Raw genomic sequence first — 17,413 nt, 5'->3', positions numbered from 1 at the left:
GGAGGCTGAGCGGGAGGATCATTTGAGCCCAGGAGGTTAAGGCTGTAGGGAGCTGAAACTACCACTGCACTCCAGCCTGGGCGGCAGAGCAAGACCTTGTCTCAAATAAAAATAAATAAATAAAATAAAAAATCTGATATTCGTGTGATCGAATCTTGTCCTTTAGGACTGACAGATTTCATATCATGATTAGTGGGATCTGTGGAATAGTTTGCTGTTTGCTCCTCTGTCACCCAGGCAGGAATGCAGTGGTATAAGGACAGCTTACTGCAACCTCGACCTCCTGGGCTCAAGTGATCCTCCCACCTTGGCCTCCCAAAGTGTTGAGATTACAAGAGCCCCGTGTCCAGCCTTGTTTTCTTTTTCTTTCTTTTTATTTATTTATTTATTTTTGGACAAAGGGTTTCGCTGTGTCACCCAGGCTGGAGTGCAGTGGTGTAATCTCAGTTCACTGCAACCTCTGCTTCCATGGCTCAAGTGATCCTCTGGCCTCAGCCTCCCAAGTAAGTGGGACTACAGGCACAAGCCATCATGCCCAGCTAATGTTTTTGTGTTTTTTACAGGGACGGTGTCTTGCCATCTTGCCCAGGCGGTTTTTAAACTCCTGAGCTCAAAGTGATCTGCCTCCCAAAGTACTGGGGCCAGCCTTGTTTTTTCTTTTAATCCTTTTAGTGTGATGATTTGTGGTGGATGGGTGAAACTTGGGGCTGAAACCTTTCTGGAAAGAACACACACACGCAGGCACACGCATACGTACAACCTGCCTGGGTTCCGTAGCAGACTCCCAGCAGCTCACAACTGAAATTCCTTGTTAGCAGCAGAGCTTGGCCATGCATCGAATCCTTCATGGTGACAGGCTGAAAGTTGAACACCGTGGTAAGGTAATGGGGACTCCATCAGTGGAACCGTGCTGTGTCACTCACCTAAGGAACAGGGCTGCACTGTGCTTGTCCAGTTTATGGAGACAGTGTCTCATGGGTCCGGAACAGACAGCTGCATGGAGGAAGAGATTTGTTTGTTTGTTTGTTTATTAAGACGGAGTCTTGCTCTGTCACCCAGGCTGGAGTGCAATGGCATGATCTCAGCTCACTGTAACCTGTGCCTCCTGGGTTCAAAAGATTCTCCTGCCCCAGCCTCCCAAGTAGCTGGGATTACAGGCGCCCACCACCATGCCCAGCTATCTTTAAAAAAAATCTTAAAATATCTTAAAATATATATATATATAAAAATATATTTATGATTATATATATTCATATATATGAATATATATAGAGAGAAATGGGGTCTCACTATGTTGCCCAGAATGGTCTAGAACTCCTGAGGTCAAGCAATCCACCCACCTTGGCCTCCCGAAGGGTTGGAATTACAGGCATGAACTACCACGCCTGGCCAAAAATTTCCTAACGCAAGCAGGTATCCCAATTTAGAACAGGCTGCCACTGCAGAAAGGCAACTGGCCTGGACTTCCGTCATTGGCAGAGGAGTCAGCCTCCACTGGGATCCTTCTCACCTCCCTGGGGCTCACCACCCTCCGTAGCTATGGAGTAGAGTGATTTAATTCCTCAAAGGGTGAATTATAACCCATCTTAGGAGTCATCTATGACGTTTTCTCTCTGGATTCTGTTTTTTGCCAGTTGGGAAGGACTAGAAACACTGGCTTAATTCTTGACCCCCGAGGCCTGGCCACTGGTGTTTTCTTGAAATGTTGAGCCATTTGTAACCAAAGAATGACTTCCTTCTCTAGTTGAAAACCTGGGATCTAATGATAGCAATAGCTAGAATTTATAATTCTCAGTTCATTCGTCCCAGTGTGGGAACTTAATTCCCTCACTTAATCCTCCCAACAACTCCTTGAGGTAGGGATTATTTTCTTTTTAACTTTTTATTTTGAAATAATTTTTGCCTCCCAGAAAATCTGCAGAAACTGTAGGGTTTCCTAGTACGCTTCATCCAACTCCCCCTAATGTGAACATCGTCTGTAACCCCTAGGACAAGCCAGGTTATCAAAGCCAAGAAGTGAACACCCACATAATCCTATTAATAAATACACACACTGGTCGAGCGTGATGACTCACACCTGTAATCCCAGCACTTTGGGAGGCCGAGGCAGGCGGATCACTTGAGGTCAGGAGCTCAAGACCAGCCTGGCCAACATGGTGAAAACCTGTCTCTACTAAAAATACAAAAATTAGCCGGGCGTGGTGGTGCACACCTCTAGTCCCAGCTACTCGGGAGGCTGAGGCAGGAGAATCACTTGAACCTGGGAGGTGCAGGTTGCAGTGAGCCGAGATCGCGCCACTGCCCTCCAGCCTGGGCAACAAGAGGGAAACAAAAGCAAGTATCCTGCTTCTCATCCTACTTTCCCTCTGCTAATTTGGAATATCGATGCACACACATCTTGGCTGTAATGATTATGAGAAGTTCGCCTAATGGTGACCTTCGATTTCCCTCACTCCCTGTACATCCCATAACTGAAAGAGCTGCAGTCAGTCACACGGCTGGTGAGGGACCCTGAGACCGCAAAACGAACTCCATTACCACCTGAGGGACCCTCCAAGGATCGCCGTGCTACGTAGGGTCCCTAGGGTACGAGGCCGCCCCCTAGGCGGCCCCGACCCCTCTGCAAAAGTCCCGCCCACAACATGGTTGCCCCGGGCGGTGGAGAGGGCGGGGCGTGCCGGGTCACGTGGCACAGCCGACGCCGACGTGGCCTTCAGCGGACACTCCACGTGTCCCTCGCCGCGCCCCGTCCGCTCGCCCCTGCCCTGAGGATCTTAGTCCAACATGGCGGCGCCCAGCGGAGGGTGGAACGGCATCGGTGCGAGCTTGTGGGCCGCGCTGCTCCTAGGGGCCGTGGCGCTGAGGCCGGCGGAGGCGGTGTCCGAGCCCACGACGGTGGCGTTTGACGTGCGGCCTGGCGGCGTAGTGCACTCCTTCTCCCATAACGTGGGCCCGGGGGTATGTGCCACCGCCGTCCCTCATATCTGAGTGCTGGCAGGCCCGGGGAGGGGGCACGGAGCATTGGGGGCGGGGCCTGAGGAGGGGGCGCGGACCGCGGAGGTGGGTACTGAAGAAGGGGTGCGGATTGTTAGGGTCGGAGGCTGAGTGGGGGGCGCGGGACCGTGAGGCCGGGGTCATCACTGGGGCAGGACTGAACTCATAGGGAGCGGGGCCTTGTGGGCGCCGGTGGCGTTGAGGGTGCGTGATCACCTGTCACTTGTCGCCTGCCTAGAGTGTCCAGGCAGCCCTGCCCTCCAGACGCAGAGGTGGGGAGGGGTCAGTGATGGGAGCAGCAGGAGGCTAAAGGGTATCTGCCCTCCTGGGCCTGAAGGAAATCAGTCGCTGCAGCTCTGACGAAGGAGGAAGTGCTCCTTCTTTCCATTGCACAAGGTCCCCCCTCACCGAGGGTGTGAGGCCGGGCCCTCAGGCCTGTACTCAGCTTGTCGGCAAAGTCCCTTTCCCTCTCAGCCTCCCTTTCCCCGCCTCTAATAACGGTATCTTTACTGTTTTTTGACTATTTCTTTTTAGACTTGCGTGCAGTGGCGGGATCTCGGCTCACTGCATCCTCAGCCTTCTGGGTTCAAGCAATTCTCCTGCCTCAGCCTCCCCAGTAGCTGGGATTACAGGCGTGTGCCACCACACCCGGATAATTGTTGTTGTTGTTTGAGATGGAGCCTCACTCTGTTGCCCAGGCTGGAGTGCAGTGGCGCGATCTTGGCTCACTGCAACCTCTGCCTCCCAGGTTCATGCCATTGTCCTGCCTCAGCCTCCCAAGTAGCTGGGACTACTAATTTTTGTATTTTTAGTACAGATGGGATTTCACCATGTTAGCCAGGCTGGTCTTGAACTCCTGACCACAGATGATCCGCCCACCTCGGCCCCCCAAAGTGATGGGATTACAGGCGTGAGCCACCGTGCCAGGCCAGTTTGTTGACTACTTCCTTATAGCTAGGTGTGATGCTGAGTCTTTTATATGTTAGGCCCAAGTTACAGATGAGAAAATGCTTCAGATAAAAAAGAGAAACAGAAAATAGAGGCTCAGAAAAGTTTTCACTTGTCCAGGGTCCCCAGGTCCCATGGCAAAACCCATCTCTACAAAAATAGGAAAAATTAGCCAGGTGTGGTGGCAGGTGCCTGTAATTCCAGGTACTCAGGAGGCTGAGGCAAGAGAATTGTTTGAACCTGGGAGGCAGAAGTTGCAGTGAGCTGAGATCATCCCACTTCAGCCTGGGCTACAGAACAAGACTCTGCCTCAAAAAAAAAAAAAAAAAAAAATTTGTCAGGTGGTTGCGCACCTATTGTCTCAGTTACTTGAGAGGCTGAGGCAAGAGAATCACTTAAACCTGGGAGTTCGAGGCTGCAGTGAGCTGTGATTGTGCCCCTGTACTCCAGCTTGGGTGACAGCAAGACCCCATCTCTTAAACAAAATAAAAATTTCCTTCTACTGAACCTTTTTTTTTCTTCCATTCTCTAGGACAAATATACGTGTATGTTCACTTACGCCTCTCAAGGAGGGACCAATGAGGTGAGTTGTTCAAAATTCCCTCTAGCTTGCTGTGACAGTATCCATTGTTGTATGGAGATATTCTGTAGCAGACAGCAGGGTTGGGTCTCACCTACATCACCTTATACTCATTGAATGACTCTTCCTAAACCAATAAAAAGGGAGAGTATTGGCATTAAACAGTGACGACAGATTCTGCTGTCATTATTTCACAGAGCAAGCAAATGTCTGGACAAAAGGAGGGATGGGAGATGGGAGTCTGCCATCCCCATGAGCATCTGTTGGGATGTTGAATTTTATATGCAGTGCAACAAGTTATCACAGCTTAGGGGCTTAAAACAGCACCCATTTATTATCTCATAGCTTTGTAGGTCAGAAGTCTGGGTCAGCTCAGCTGTGTGCTTCATAAAACCAAACTCAAGGTATCATAGGCTGATACCTTGCATTTTGGGAGGCTGAGGCAGGCAGATCACCTGAGGTCAGAGTTCGAGACCAGCCTGGCCAACATGGCAAAACCCCATCTCTACTAAAAATACAAAAATTAGCTGGGCATGGTGGCACATGCCTGTAGTCCCAGCCACTCAGGAGGCCGAGGCAGGAGAATCACTTGAACCCAGGAGGCGGAGGTTGGAGTGAGCCAAGATTGTGCCACTGCACTCCAGCCTGGGCAACAGAGTGAGACTCTGTCTCAAAAAATAAATAATAAATAAATAAAGGTATCACAGGCAAGGCATGGTGGCTCATGCCCCGTCTCTACAGAAAATAAAAAAATCAGCTGAGCGTGGTGGCGTGCACCTGTGGTTCCAGCTACTTGGGAGACTGAGGTGGGAGGATCGCTTGAGCCCAGGAGGTCAAGGCTGTAGTGAGCCGTGATTGTGCTACTGGGCAACAGAGCAAGACCCTGTCTCAAAAAAAAAAAAAATCTCTCTGGGCTGGGAGAAGAATCCTCTCCTTCCAGCTCTTAGTTGGCAGAATTCAGTTACTTGTGGTTCGGGGACCAAGGTCCCTGTTTCCTTGCTGGCTGTTTTCTCCAGCTGGTGGCAGAAGAGCCAGTAAAAATGATTTGGGCCGAGCACAGTGGCTCATGCCTATGATCCCAGCACTTTGGGAGGCCAAGACTGGCGAATCACCTGAAGTCAGGAGCTCGAGACCAGCCTGGCCAACGTAGTGAAATCCCGTCTCTACTAAAACTACAAAAATTAGCTGGGCGTGGCGGCACATGCCTTTCATCCCAGCTACTTGGGAGGCTGAGGAAGGAGAATCACTTGAATCCGGGAGGCAGGGGTTGCAGTGAGTCAGGATCACGCCACTGCACTCCAGCCTGGGCAACAGAGCGAGACTCTGTCTCAAAAAAAAAAAAAAAAAGGGTGATTTGAAGCACATGGACACATACGCCACTGCTGCCCTTGAGGGAACTGCAGGGCAGGGAATACAGGCGGCCTCTAGGAGCTGAGAACAGCCTCTGGCTGGCAGCAAGAAAATGAAGACTTCAGTCCTGCAACTGAGAGGAACTGAAATCTGCCGCAACCGCAAGAGCTTGGAAGAGGACCTTGAGCTACCAATGAGAGCCTAGCCCGGTGAACACCTTGAGACGGGTTTCGCCATGTTGGCCAGGCTGATCTTGAACTGCTGACCTCAAATGATCGGCCTGCCTTGGCCTCCCAAAGTGCTGGGATTACAGGGGTGAACTAGCGGCGTCCGGCCTCCTAGCGATTTTTCTGTATCCTGTGTAAAGCGCTTCAATCGCATGGACACATGGAGTTGACAGCCCCTTACTAATGAATTGAGGGTTACTTCCAACCCAGTCCGTGAATAACCTTGGCCAGGGTTCATTGTACAAGTGCAGTTACATCTGTGGGAAAACCACCCAGAAGTGGGATTCCTGGGTCCATTTTCTTAAAAGTAAAACTGGGCCGGGCACAGTGGCTCATGTCTGTAATCCCAGCACTTTGAGAGGCCAAGGCAGGTGGATCACCTGAGGTCGGGAGTTCGAGACCAGCCTGGCTAACATGGTGAAACCCCATCTCTACTAAACATACAAAAGTTAGCAGGGTGTGGTGGCACGGGCCTGTAATCCCAGCTACTCAGGAGGCTGAGGCAGGAGAATCGCTTGAACCCGAGAGGCAGAGGTTGCAGTGAGCTGAGATCACACCACTGCACTCCAGCCTGGGTGATAGAGCGAGACTCCGTCTCAAAAAAAAAAAAAAAAAAGTAAAACTGTATGTTTTGATATCATGGTAGATTTACATTCACTTGTAAGAAAAATCCTCCAGAGAGATCCAAGTACCCTTTAACCAGGTTCCCCAGTGGTAACACCCTGCAAGATGCCGGTCATTTTAGAGATGGGGGTCTCGCTATGTTGCTCAGGCTGGTCTTGAACTCCTGGGTTCAAGTGATCATCCCACCTTGGCCTACCAAAGTGCTGGGATTACAGGCATGAGCCACCATGCCCAGCCTGCATTTTCCATTTTGCCTGTACCTGTTGCACCTCCACCAACGACCTGGGATAGCCTTGGTTTTCACACCCGTATGGTGTGTTAGCAGATGGGGGCTTTTGCCCTTCTGACCTGTGAGAAAAAGGTATCTCACTGTAGTTCAGCTTGCATTTCTTTATTTTTCTTTTTTTTTTTTTTTTTTTTTTTTGAGACAGTCTCCCTGTCGCCCAGGCTGGAGTGCAATAGCGCGATCTCGGCTCACTGCAGGCTCTGCCCCTCGGGGTTCACGCCATTCTCCTGCCTCAGCCTCCCGAGTAGCTGGGACTACAGGCGCCCGCCACCTCGCCCGGCTAATTTTTTGTATTTTTAGTAGAGACGGGGTTTCACTGTGTTAGCCAGGATGGTCTCGATCTCCTGACCTTGTGATCCGCCCACCTCGGCCTCCCAAAGTGCTGGGATTACAGGCGTGAGCCACCGTGCCCAGCTGCGTTTCTTTATTTTTCATAAATGATATTGGACTTTTTTTTTTTTTTTTTTTTGAGACAGAGTCTCGCTCTGTTGCTCAGGCTAGAGTGCAGTGGCGCGATCTCAGCTCACTGCAAGCTCTGCCTCCTGGGTACACGCCATTCTCCTGCCTCAGCCTTCCGAGTAGCTGGGACTACAGGCGCCTGCCACCACACCCAGCTAATTTTTTTTTTGTATTTTTAGTAGAGACGGGGTTTCACCGTGTTAGCCAGGATGGGCTTGATCTCCTGACCTCGTGATCCGCCTGCCTCAGCCTCCCAAAGTGCTGGGATTACAGGCGTGAGCCACCACACCCGACCTGGACATCTTTTTATGTGTTTAAGAGTTGTTCTTAGGCCTGGCGTGGTGGCTTATTTCTGTAATCTCAGCACTTTGGGAGGCCAAGGTGGGAGGATTGCTTGAGGCCAGGAGGTTGAGACCAGCCTGGGCAATATGGCAAGACAGTGATTCTGCAAAACACAAAAATTAACTGGGTGTGGTCCTAGCTACTTGGGAGGCTGAGGTGGGAGGATCGCTTGAGCCCAGGAGGTGGAGGTTGCAGTGAGGTGAGATTGTGCCACTGCACCCTAGCCTGGGCCACAGAGAGAGACTCCATCTCAAAAAAAAAAAAAAAAAAAAAGAAACACAAACAAACAAAAAACGTTGTTCCTATTTCCCCATCCTTGGGAGCCACTTTGGGGTAGTTCTCATTAGAGGCACCACTTTTATGGGAAGGGTGTGGTACAGGCAGGCTCCCTGATCACAGATGGACAGCAAACCCCAGGCCATCAGGAGGGCGGGGCAGGGGATTTAGTGGCCAGCCCCTGAATCGGGAGGTACAGAAGAGGTGGCCTGACTATAGAATCAGAGGCACACCTTGAAGTCTCCAAGAGCAGCTGTGTGTCCGGGGCTGACCCGCGCTGTCTTCTGTCCCCAGCAATGGCAGATGAGTCTGGGGACCAGCGAAGACCACCAGCACTTCACCTGCACCATCTGGAGGTGAGACTCGGGGTGGGGATAGCATTTCCGGCTGCCATTGGCCTGCCCTGTGGCCTCGGGAGCTGCTTTGGAAGGCAGGGAATGAGAGGGGACGAGGACAGACAGACAGATGGGGGCTGCACCCCTGGAGGGGAAGACAGGCCAGCAGGGAGACTCATGCATGTGCAGGTGTGGGGTGGCAGGGTCGCTGGGGCGGGAGTGCTCCCCAAGGAAGTGCACTGATGTAGAGACTGAGAAGGTCTGGGGGAGACAGGGGGAGCCTGTGCAGGGCAAGGTCCCAGGAAAAGGAGAAGCAGCTCAGAGGGTGCAGAGCGTCGGCGAGGGCCCAGGAAGGCCCCAAGGGGCTCCACCCTCCCCTAAGGGTGACACGAACTCACCAAAGGGCTTTTTGGCTTTTTTGGGTTTGTTTTTGTTTGTTTTTTTTTTTTTTTTTTTGAGATGGAGTCTCCATCTGTTGCCCAGGCTGGAGTGCAGTGGAGCGATCTTGGCTCACTGCAACCTCTGCCTCCTGGGTTCAAGCGATTCTCCTCCCTCAGCCTCCTGAGTAGCTGGGATTACAGGCATGTGCCACCATGCCTGGCCCTTGTTGGCAATGTTTAAAAATTAAGATAAAATTCCATAAAACACAGCATTTGAAGCTCACAGTTCAGCTACATGGAGTACTTTCTCAGAGGTGTGCAGCCAGACCTCTGCTTCCAGAACATTTTCATCCTCTGAAAATAAACTCTGTTCCCATCAGAGTCATTCCCCTTCCCAGCACATGGCAGCCACGAATCCCCCTCCTGTCTCTGGATGGGCGTGTCCTGGACATTGCATAGAAATGGGGTCAAACCTTCCCTGTGTGGCCTTTGGTGTCTGGCTTCTCAGTGAGCGTGACGTCCTCAAGGCTCATCCGTGCTGAGGCCTGTGTCAGCCTCATTTCTTTTCCTGGCTGAGTCCTATTCCAGAGGGCTCCCTTCAGGGACATGTGGAGCTCAGATCCCTCTGGCTGAAGGAGGCAGGCTGAGGCAGGGAGCCCCTCCAGGCACTGACCAGGATGGAGTCGGGGGTTGGGGGTGGGGCGCAGATTGAAACCTGTGCAAAGTGAGGATGGGGTGGGTGGAGAGGGCACAGATTGGAGGCTTTGTAGAATGAGGATGGGGTGGGTGGGGAGGGCACAGATTGGAGGCTTTGTAGAATGAGGATGGGGTGGGTGGGGAGGGCACAGATTGGAGGCTTTGTAGAATGAGGATGGGGTGGGTGGGGAGGGCACAGATTGGAGGCTTTGTAGAATGAGGATGGGGTGAGTGGGGAGGGCACAGATTGGAGGCTTTGTAGAATGAGGATGGGGTGGGTGGGGAGGGCACAGATTGGAGGCTTTGTAGAATGAGGATGGGGTGGGTGGGGAGGGCACAGATTGGAGGCTTTGTAGAATGAGGATGGGGTGGGTGGGGAGGGCACAGATTGGAGGCTTTGTAGAATGAGGATGGGGTGGGTGGGGAGGGCACAGATTGGAGGCTTTGTAGAATGAGGATGGGGTGGGTGGGGAGGGCACAGATTGGAGGCTTTGTAGAATGAGGATGGGGTGGGTGGGGAGGGCACAGATTGGAGGCTTTGTAGAATGAGGATGGGGTGGGTGGGGAGGGCACAGATTGGAGGCTTTGTAGAATGAGGATGGGGTGGGTGGAGAGGGTAGATTGGAGGCTTTGTAGAATGAGGATGGGGTGGGTGGGGAAGGTAGATTGGAGGCTGTGTAGAATGAGGATGGGATGGGTGGAGAGGGCACAGATTGGAGGCTGTGTAGAATGAGGATGGGGTGGGTGGGGAGGGTAGATTGGAGGCTGTGTAGAATGAGGATGGGGTGGGTGGGGAGGGTAGATTGGAGGCTGTGTAGAATGAGGATGGGGTGGGTGGGGAGAGCACAGATTGGAGGCTGTGTAGAATGAGGATGGGGTGGGTGGAGAGGGTACAGATTGGAGGCTGTGTAGAATGAGGATGGGGTGGGTGGAGAGGGCACAGATTGGTGGCTGTGTAGAATGAGGACGGGGTGGGTGGGGAGGGTAGATTGGAGGCTGTAGAATGAGGATGAGGTGGGGAGGGTAGATTGGAGGCTGTAGAATGAGGATGGGGTGGGTGGAGAGGGCACAGATGGAGGCTGTGTAGAATGAGGACAGGATGGGTGGGGAGGGTAGATTGGAGGCTGTAGAATGAGGATGAGGTGGGGAGGGTAGATTGGAGGCTGTAGAATGAGGATGGGGTGGGTGGAGAGGGCACAGATTGGAGGCTGTGTAGAATGAGGATAGGGTGGGTGGGGAGGGTAGACTGGATGCTGTGTAGAATGAGGATGGAGTGGGTGGAGAGGGTACAGATTGGAGGCTGTGTAGAATGAGGACAGGATGGGCGGGGAGGGTAGATTGGAGGCTGTAGAATGAGGATGAGGTGGGGAGGGTAGATTGGAGGCTGTAGAATGAGGATGGGGTGGATGGAGAGGGCACAGATTGGTGGCTGTGTAGAATGAAGATGGGGTGGGTGGGGAGGGTAGACTGGAGGCTGTAGAATGAGGATGACGTGGGGAGGGTAGATTGGAGGCTGTAGAATGAGGATGGGGTGGGTGGAGAGGGCACAGATGGAGGCTGTGTAGAATGAGGACAGGATGGGTGGGGAGGGTAGATTGGAGGCTGTAGAATGAGGATGGGATGGGTGGAGAGGGTACAGATTGGAGGCTGTAGAATGAGGATGGGGTGGGTGGGGAGTATAGATTGGAGGCTGTAGAATGAGGATGGGGTGGGTGGGGAGGGTAGATTGGAGGCTGTAGAATGAGGATAGGGTGGGTGGGGAAGGTAGATTGGAGGCTGTGTAGAATGAGGATGGGGTGGGTGGAGAGGGCACAGATTGGAGGCTGTAGAATGAGGATGGGGTGGGTGGGGAGTATAGATTGGAGGCTGTAGAAGGAGGATGGGGTGGGTGGGGAGGGTAGATTGGAGGCTGTGTAGAATGAGGATGGGGTGGGAGGGGAGGGCACAGATTGGAGGCTGTGTAAAATGAGGACAGGGAGGAGGGGAGGGCACAGATTGGAGGCTGTAGAATCAGCTAGCTGGGGTAGGAGGAGGAGGAAGGTGCTGGGCAGAGTCCTGGTGGAACTGGCAGAGCTGGTGCAGGTCTGGTCTGGGGACGAGCTAGGTAGGTGACAGGTGTGGGAGTCTGTGGGGTAGTGGCTGTGGAGGTTTGGATGATGCTATCTCCCGGGGCGTGTATCCCGCCAGAAGGGCCCCAGCTGTTTCCCCTCAGGCAGGTCTTTACCAGCATGTTCTCTGAAGGACCAGCCTGATGGCTCATAGCCTTCTTGGGGTGCAGACATCTGGGAATCAGACAAAAGCTGTGCACTCTCTTCCACCTGCCCAAACACACACGCATCTGGGTCCACAGCCCCTCTGCAAGTCTCCCCAGACGCCGCCCGATTCTGCCCCTGCCGCCATCCTCTGTCAGGCTCATGGTTTATGGGCTTATCCCGGCTCCACTTGCCCCACTCATTCTCGTAACCCCACTGCCTAGATCCCAGCTCAATCTGGGCAAGGTCATGAAGGGACGGAAGCCGTCGGGCCCCCTCCAGTGGGGAGGGGGTCAGGGGGCTTCAGGAATCTTGTCCCTTCTTCCCTGATCCTTGGCCCAGAATGTCTCAGCCCAAACAGTGGGTATTTCTTGAGCATTTATTTTGTGCAGACACTTTGGAGGGGGAAGTCCAAGCTATAGTTCCACCACTGCGGTCAGGTTAAAGCATGTTGACAAATGGGAGACGGAGATCAGGGAGTGGCGACGTTTAATTGAAGGACAGGGTGTGATTTGCCGCCTCATGTGGGCGTTGTCCCGCCGTGCCCTGCGGGGTGCTTTACAAACAGCAAGTGTTCACCCAGTTGTTTCCGGGGAGATTCTCACCCACTCCATGGGACTGGCTGCGTCACGGGCAGGCCAAGGCCCCAGGAGGCATCAGCAGGGTCATTGAGAGGAGATAGGCCCCATCAGCCCAGAGAGACCCTGCAGAGGCCGCCCTGTAGTCATGGGGAAGCCCACGGTCGCCACCGTCTGTCTGCAGGCCACCGCCCTGCATGGACCCCTGAGTGCCAGCTCCCCAGTGGGCATCTGGGCAGGTGCAGGTCCAGAGCAGTTGGGATGGTGGCTGGGCTCACCTTGAGCCTGAATCCTCCTGTCCAACCCCCACAAAAGCTCCCCAGGGGCATGCTCAGCCCTGGAGACCCGCCACCCCAGGCCTCCTCATCTCAGACAGTGACTGGACCCTCCCTGACCAGGCCTGTTGGCGGGTGCTAGGGCTTAAAGAAGAATCTAGGGCTCCCTGGATATCCCCGCCCCACCCATGCACATAGAACCCCAGCTAGGGCTTCCACAGAAATGGCCCCCCTGCTGCCCCTCCATCCCCATCACACTCTCTTCACACCAGAGATGCCATCATCCCCTGCTGTCACCTTCCGGCACCTTCTGCCACTCCAGTTCCTTAGAAGCCCCCGTTAGCAGCCTCTAGAGACCTGGGCAGATGATCCTCCCCAGTTCTTAGTTAACTCCTGTACCTCTTAGTCAACGCCCTCTGGGAAGCCTTTACTGGCCTCTCATTGCCCAGCCCCAGCCCCCGTCGCAGTACCTGGATTGCTTTCGGCACCCGAGAAGCCATGTGCAGTGAATGGACATGGGGTCCTGTCCCAGAGCAGCTCCCAGCCCACGGGAGAGAGGCGTGTCTGTGAATGAGCTGGAAGAACATTCTGGCACAAAGGGGCCAGGCATAGTGGCTCACACCTCTAATCACAGCTCTCTGGGAGGCTGAGGTGGGCAGATCACTTGAGGTCAGGGATTCAAGCCAGGCTGGCCAACATGGTGAAACCCTGTTTTTACTAAAAATACCAAAATTAGTCGGGTGTGGTCACGGGTGCCTGTAATCCCAGCTACAAGGGAGGCTGAGGCAGGAGAATCACTTAAATCCAGGAGGCAGAGGCTACAGTGAGTTGAGATTGTGCCATTGCCATCCAGCCTGGGCAACAGAGTGAGACTCGTCTCCAAAAAAAAAAAAAAAAAAAAAACATTCTGGCACAAAAGAAAGAGGGTTTGCTGTTGAGAGGGCCCCATCCGTTCTTCCCAGTCAGCAGGTGCTTGGGAATGGCGTCCATGTTGAGAAGCAGGCACGAGATCTGCTGACCCCAGCCCGAGTCCCTGGCGGGGCTACTTCCAGGGCACACAGACCCAGCAGGCCTGGCCTGACTCCCTCGCCCCTCTTCCTCTGCAGGCCCCAGGGGAAGTCCTATCTGTACTTCACACAGTTCAAGGCGGAGGTGCGGGGTGCTGAGATCGAGTACGCCATGGCCTACGTGAGTATCTTGGGGTGGGGCAGGCTCCAGGTGGGGCTTCTGTGCACTGGGGCAGCTGTGAGATGTCCTGCCACAAGAGGGCTCCATGGGAACAGGGAGGAGAGGGGACAGCGAATCCTGCAGAGGTAGGGTATGTAACTTGCAGGAACCTGGCACACAGACGCCCTCAGGCCAGGAGGCACCGGGGCACGGGGGTTTGGTAACCTGTTGCTGCTGGCTTCTCTTGTATATGCCAGAAAAGACTTCTCCAGGCCAGGCGTGGCGGTTCACACCAGTAGTTCCAGCACTTTGGGAGGCTGAGGCAGGAGGATTGCTTGAGGCCAGGAATTTGATACCAGCCTAGGCAGTATAGCAAGACCCTGTATCTATCAAAAGTAAAAAAAAAAATAGCCAGGCGTGTTGGCATGCACCCGTAGTCCCAGCTACTCAGGATGCCGAAGCAGGAGGATCACTTGAGTCCAGGACTTTGAAGCTGCAGTGAGCTATGATTGCACCGCTGCATTCCAGCCTGGACAGTAGAGTGAGGTCCTGGCTCAAAAACGAAAAAGTTTCCTCTCGCTCTCTAGTAAAAGTACAAAGCTTTAGTCTGCGCTTCTCTGGAAAGCAAACTGAATCGTTTTCCTAATGATGAGCATTGAAATGGCCCTGGTAAAGTTTCCACTCATTCTCTTTCAGTCTAAAGCCGCATTTGAAAGGGAAAGTGATGTCCCCCTGAAAACTGAGGAATTTGAAGTGACCAAAACAGCAGGTGCGGAAAGATGGGGATGGGGTAGAGGTGACGCCACCCCCATCGAAGGGTGGGCAATCGCGGTGGTTTGGAGGGGGTGTCGGCCATAGGGGTCCTGGAGACTGTAGACCAGGCATCCACAAACTAATTCTATAAAGGCCACCTCGTCAGTATCTTCAGCTTTGTGGCACTGTGGGTTCTGTCTGAGCTGTGCCATTGTGGCACAAAGCTGCTGCAGAGAGTATGTCCATGAATGGGTATGGCTGTGTGCCACTAGAACTTTATCTTAGCTGGGCACAGTGGCTCATGCCTGTTATCCCAGCTGCTCAGGAGGCTAAGGTGGGAGGATCATTGGAGCCCAGGAGGTCAAGACCAGCCTGGGCAACAAAACAAGACCCTGTCTCTACAAAATTTTTTTAAAAATTAGGCTGGGCGCGGTGGCTCACGCCTGTAATCCCAGCACTTTGGGAGGCCGAGGCGGGCGGAACACTTGAGGTCAGGAGTTCGAGACCAGCTTGGCCAACGTAGGGAAACCCCATCTCTACTAAAAATGCAAAAAATTAGCCAGGCATGGTGGTGCGCACCTGTAATCCCAGCTACTTGGGAATTGCTGGAACCTGGGAGATGGAGATTGTAGTGAGCTGAGGTCGTGCCACTGTACTCCAGCCTGGAAGACAGCAAGATTCCGTTTTATTTTATTTTATTTTATTTTATTTTTATTTATTTATTTTTTTTTTGAGACGGAGTCTCACTCTTTCACCCAGGCTGGAGTGCAGTGGCATGATCTCGGCTCACTGCAGGCTCCGCCCCCTGGAGTTCACGCCATTCTCCTGCCTCAGCCTCCCGCGTAGCTGGGACTACAGGTGCCCACCACCTCGCCTGGCTAATTTTTTGTATTTTTAGTGGAGACGGGGTTTCACCGTGTTAGCCAGGATGGTCTCGATCTCCTGACCTCGTGATCTGCCCGCCTCGGCCTCCTAAAGTGCTGGGATTACAGGCATGAGCCACCGTGCCTGGCCAATGCCGTTTTAAAAAGAAAAAAAAATTAGGCAGGTATGGTGGTGCGCACCTGTAGTCTCAGCTACTCAGGAGGCTGAGGTGGGAGGATTATTTGAGCCCAGGAGGTCGAGGCTGCATTGAGCTATGATCGCACCACTGCACTCCAGCCTGGGCATCAGAGTAAGACTCTGTCTCAAAAACAATAAACAGGGCTGGGAATGGTGGCTCACACCTGTAATCCCAGCACTTTGGGAGGCCAGGAGTTCCAGACCAGCGTGGCCAACATGGTGAAACCCCGTCTCTACTAAAAATACCAAAAATTAGCCAAGTATGGTGGCACATGCTTGTAATCCCAGCCACTCAGGAGGCGGAAACAGGAGAATCTCTTGAACTTGGGAGCAGGAGGTTGCAGTGAGTCGAGACTGCACCACTGCACTCCAGCCTGGGCAACAGAGGAAGACTCTCATCTCAAAAAAATAAATAAAATTTAAAAAATAAATAAATGAAGTAAAACAAAGTAGAAACCATCAGGGCTTTGAGGTTAGGACTGTGGCATGCCAAGGGGAGGCTGCAGGGGTCACTGGGAAACATCAGGGTCCTTCTTTGGTTGCCTGAGCAGCACCAGTGTCCTCAAGCCACATTCAGCTGCATGGCGCCAATGCTAAGCAGAGGAATCGGAGGTGCCAAGCTGAGGTAAGGGTGGGAGGCAAGGGAGTGGACACAGCAGGTAGGGCCAGGAGACTTGGGTGAAGCAGTGGAAGCCAGAGTTCTGACCCTGCTGGAGAAGTGTCGTGTGGGCCTCAGACAGGTTCACCCACTGAGCAGGAGGTCTTGCAGCCTGACCCACCCTGCATCCTGTTCAGGCCAGGATCATCTCCTTCCTGGGCTTCTTCTGGCCCCTTTCTGCGTCTCTTCTTGACAACGTGGCACAAATGACCAGGGTTCTTACCACCTCAGGTCTTTCTGTGGCATCATGCTGCCTGCCATCTATGTTAGCCCCACCAACCTTACCCTCCACATCACTGTTTTCCTGTCTGTCACCCATAAGACTTTCAGTGCCTGGGGCCTTTTCACATGGGAGTCTGCTTTGGGGACTGCTCCCATTCCCTGCTCACCCACCCCAAATCCTCAGGACTTCTGAGAATTTTCAGTGTTGAGGGCCCAACCATGTGTTTCTTTCTTGCAGTGGCTCACAGGCCCGGGGCATTCAAGGCTGAGCTGTCCAAGCTGGTGATTGTGGCCAAGGCATCGCGCACTGAGCTGTGACCAGCAGCCCTGTTGCGGGTGGTGCCTTCTCATCTCCGGTGAAGGTGAAGGGGCCTGTGGCCCTGAAAAGGCCAGCACATCACTGGTTTTCTAGGAGGGACTCAAGTTTTCTACCGGGGCTGATGTTGCCTTGTCCGGAGGGGCTTGCAGGGTGGCTGAAGCCCTGAGGCAGAGAACAGAGGGCCCAGGGCCCTCCTGGCTCCCAACAGCTTCTCAGTTCCCACTTCCTGCTGAGCTCTTCTGGACTCAGGATCGCAGATCCAGGGCACAAAGAGGGTGGGGAACATGGGGGCCACGCTGGGGAAAGCAGCCGTGCTCCCCCCGACCTCCAGCCGAGCATCCTTCATGAGCCTGCAGAACTGCTTTCCTGTGTTTACCCAGGGGACCTCCTTTCAGATGAACTGGGAAGAGATTAAATGTTTTTTCATATTTAAATAAATAAGAACGTTAAAAAGCAACCCCACAGCCTGGGCCCTCCCAGCTGGCCGTTGCGGGTCAGGGGCTCAGACGCGGCTGACACTGCCCCACCGTGGGCAGGTGGGCGGTGTCTCCGGGAGGGACTTCTCTGCAGGCATCAAAGTGCGAGATCCCAAGGTGGCCGTATGTGAACTTGCCCCCTTCCCCCCTTGGC

At 53.4% G+C, this 17,413-nt stretch overlaps 1 protein-coding gene across 2 annotated transcripts; it reads left to right on the top strand.

The window, feature by feature from the left end:
• The first annotated feature begins 2,692 nt into the window (after window positions 1-2,692).
• Window positions 2,693-17,240, top strand: MYDGF (myeloid derived growth factor). 2 transcript variants are annotated; one of them, XM_055249635.2, is made up of 6 exons: window positions 2,693-2,958; window positions 4,475-4,525; window positions 8,381-8,442; window positions 13,709-13,790; window positions 14,466-14,538; window positions 16,703-17,240. In XM_055249635.2, the coding sequence occupies exons 1-6, from the start codon at window positions 2,785-2,787 to the stop codon at window positions 16,780-16,782; spliced, it is 522 nt and encodes a 173-aa protein (XP_055105610.1). In that variant the 5' UTR covers window positions 2,693-2,784; the 3' UTR covers window positions 16,783-17,240. The 2 variants fall into 2 exon arrangements, with proteins under 2 accessions (XP_055105610.1, XP_063476933.1); XM_063620863.1 differs by lacking the exon at window positions 16,703-17,240 and having other exon boundaries at window positions 2,699-2,958; window positions 14,466-14,696.
• The last annotated feature ends 173 nt before the right edge of the window (window positions 17,241-17,413 follow it).

Source organism: Symphalangus syndactylus, chromosome 17 (assembly GCF_028878055.3).
Source record: "Symphalangus syndactylus isolate Jambi chromosome 17, NHGRI_mSymSyn1-v2.1_pri, whole genome shotgun sequence".
In the NCBI taxonomy this organism is placed as follows: Eukaryota; Metazoa; Chordata; class Mammalia; order Primates; family Hylobatidae; genus Symphalangus; species Symphalangus syndactylus.
Note: the sequence above shows the minus strand (reverse complement) of the source record. Positions and strands in the feature narration are given on the sequence as shown.

Excerpts from the sequence above, each read along its gene's own strand:
- MYDGF (XM_063620863.1), top strand. The coding sequence starts at position 2,785 with ATGGCGGCGCCCAGCGGAGGGTGGAACGGCATCGGTGCGAGCTTGTGG. Across the intron at positions 4,526-8,380 it reads CTCAAGGAGGGACCAATGAG|CAATGGCAGATGAGTCTGGG; the intron begins GTGAGTTGTTCA and ends TTCTGTCCCCAG. Across the intron at positions 8,443-13,708 it reads TTCACCTGCACCATCTGGAG|GCCCCAGGGGAAGTCCTATC; the intron begins GTGAGACTCGGG and ends CTTCCTCTGCAG.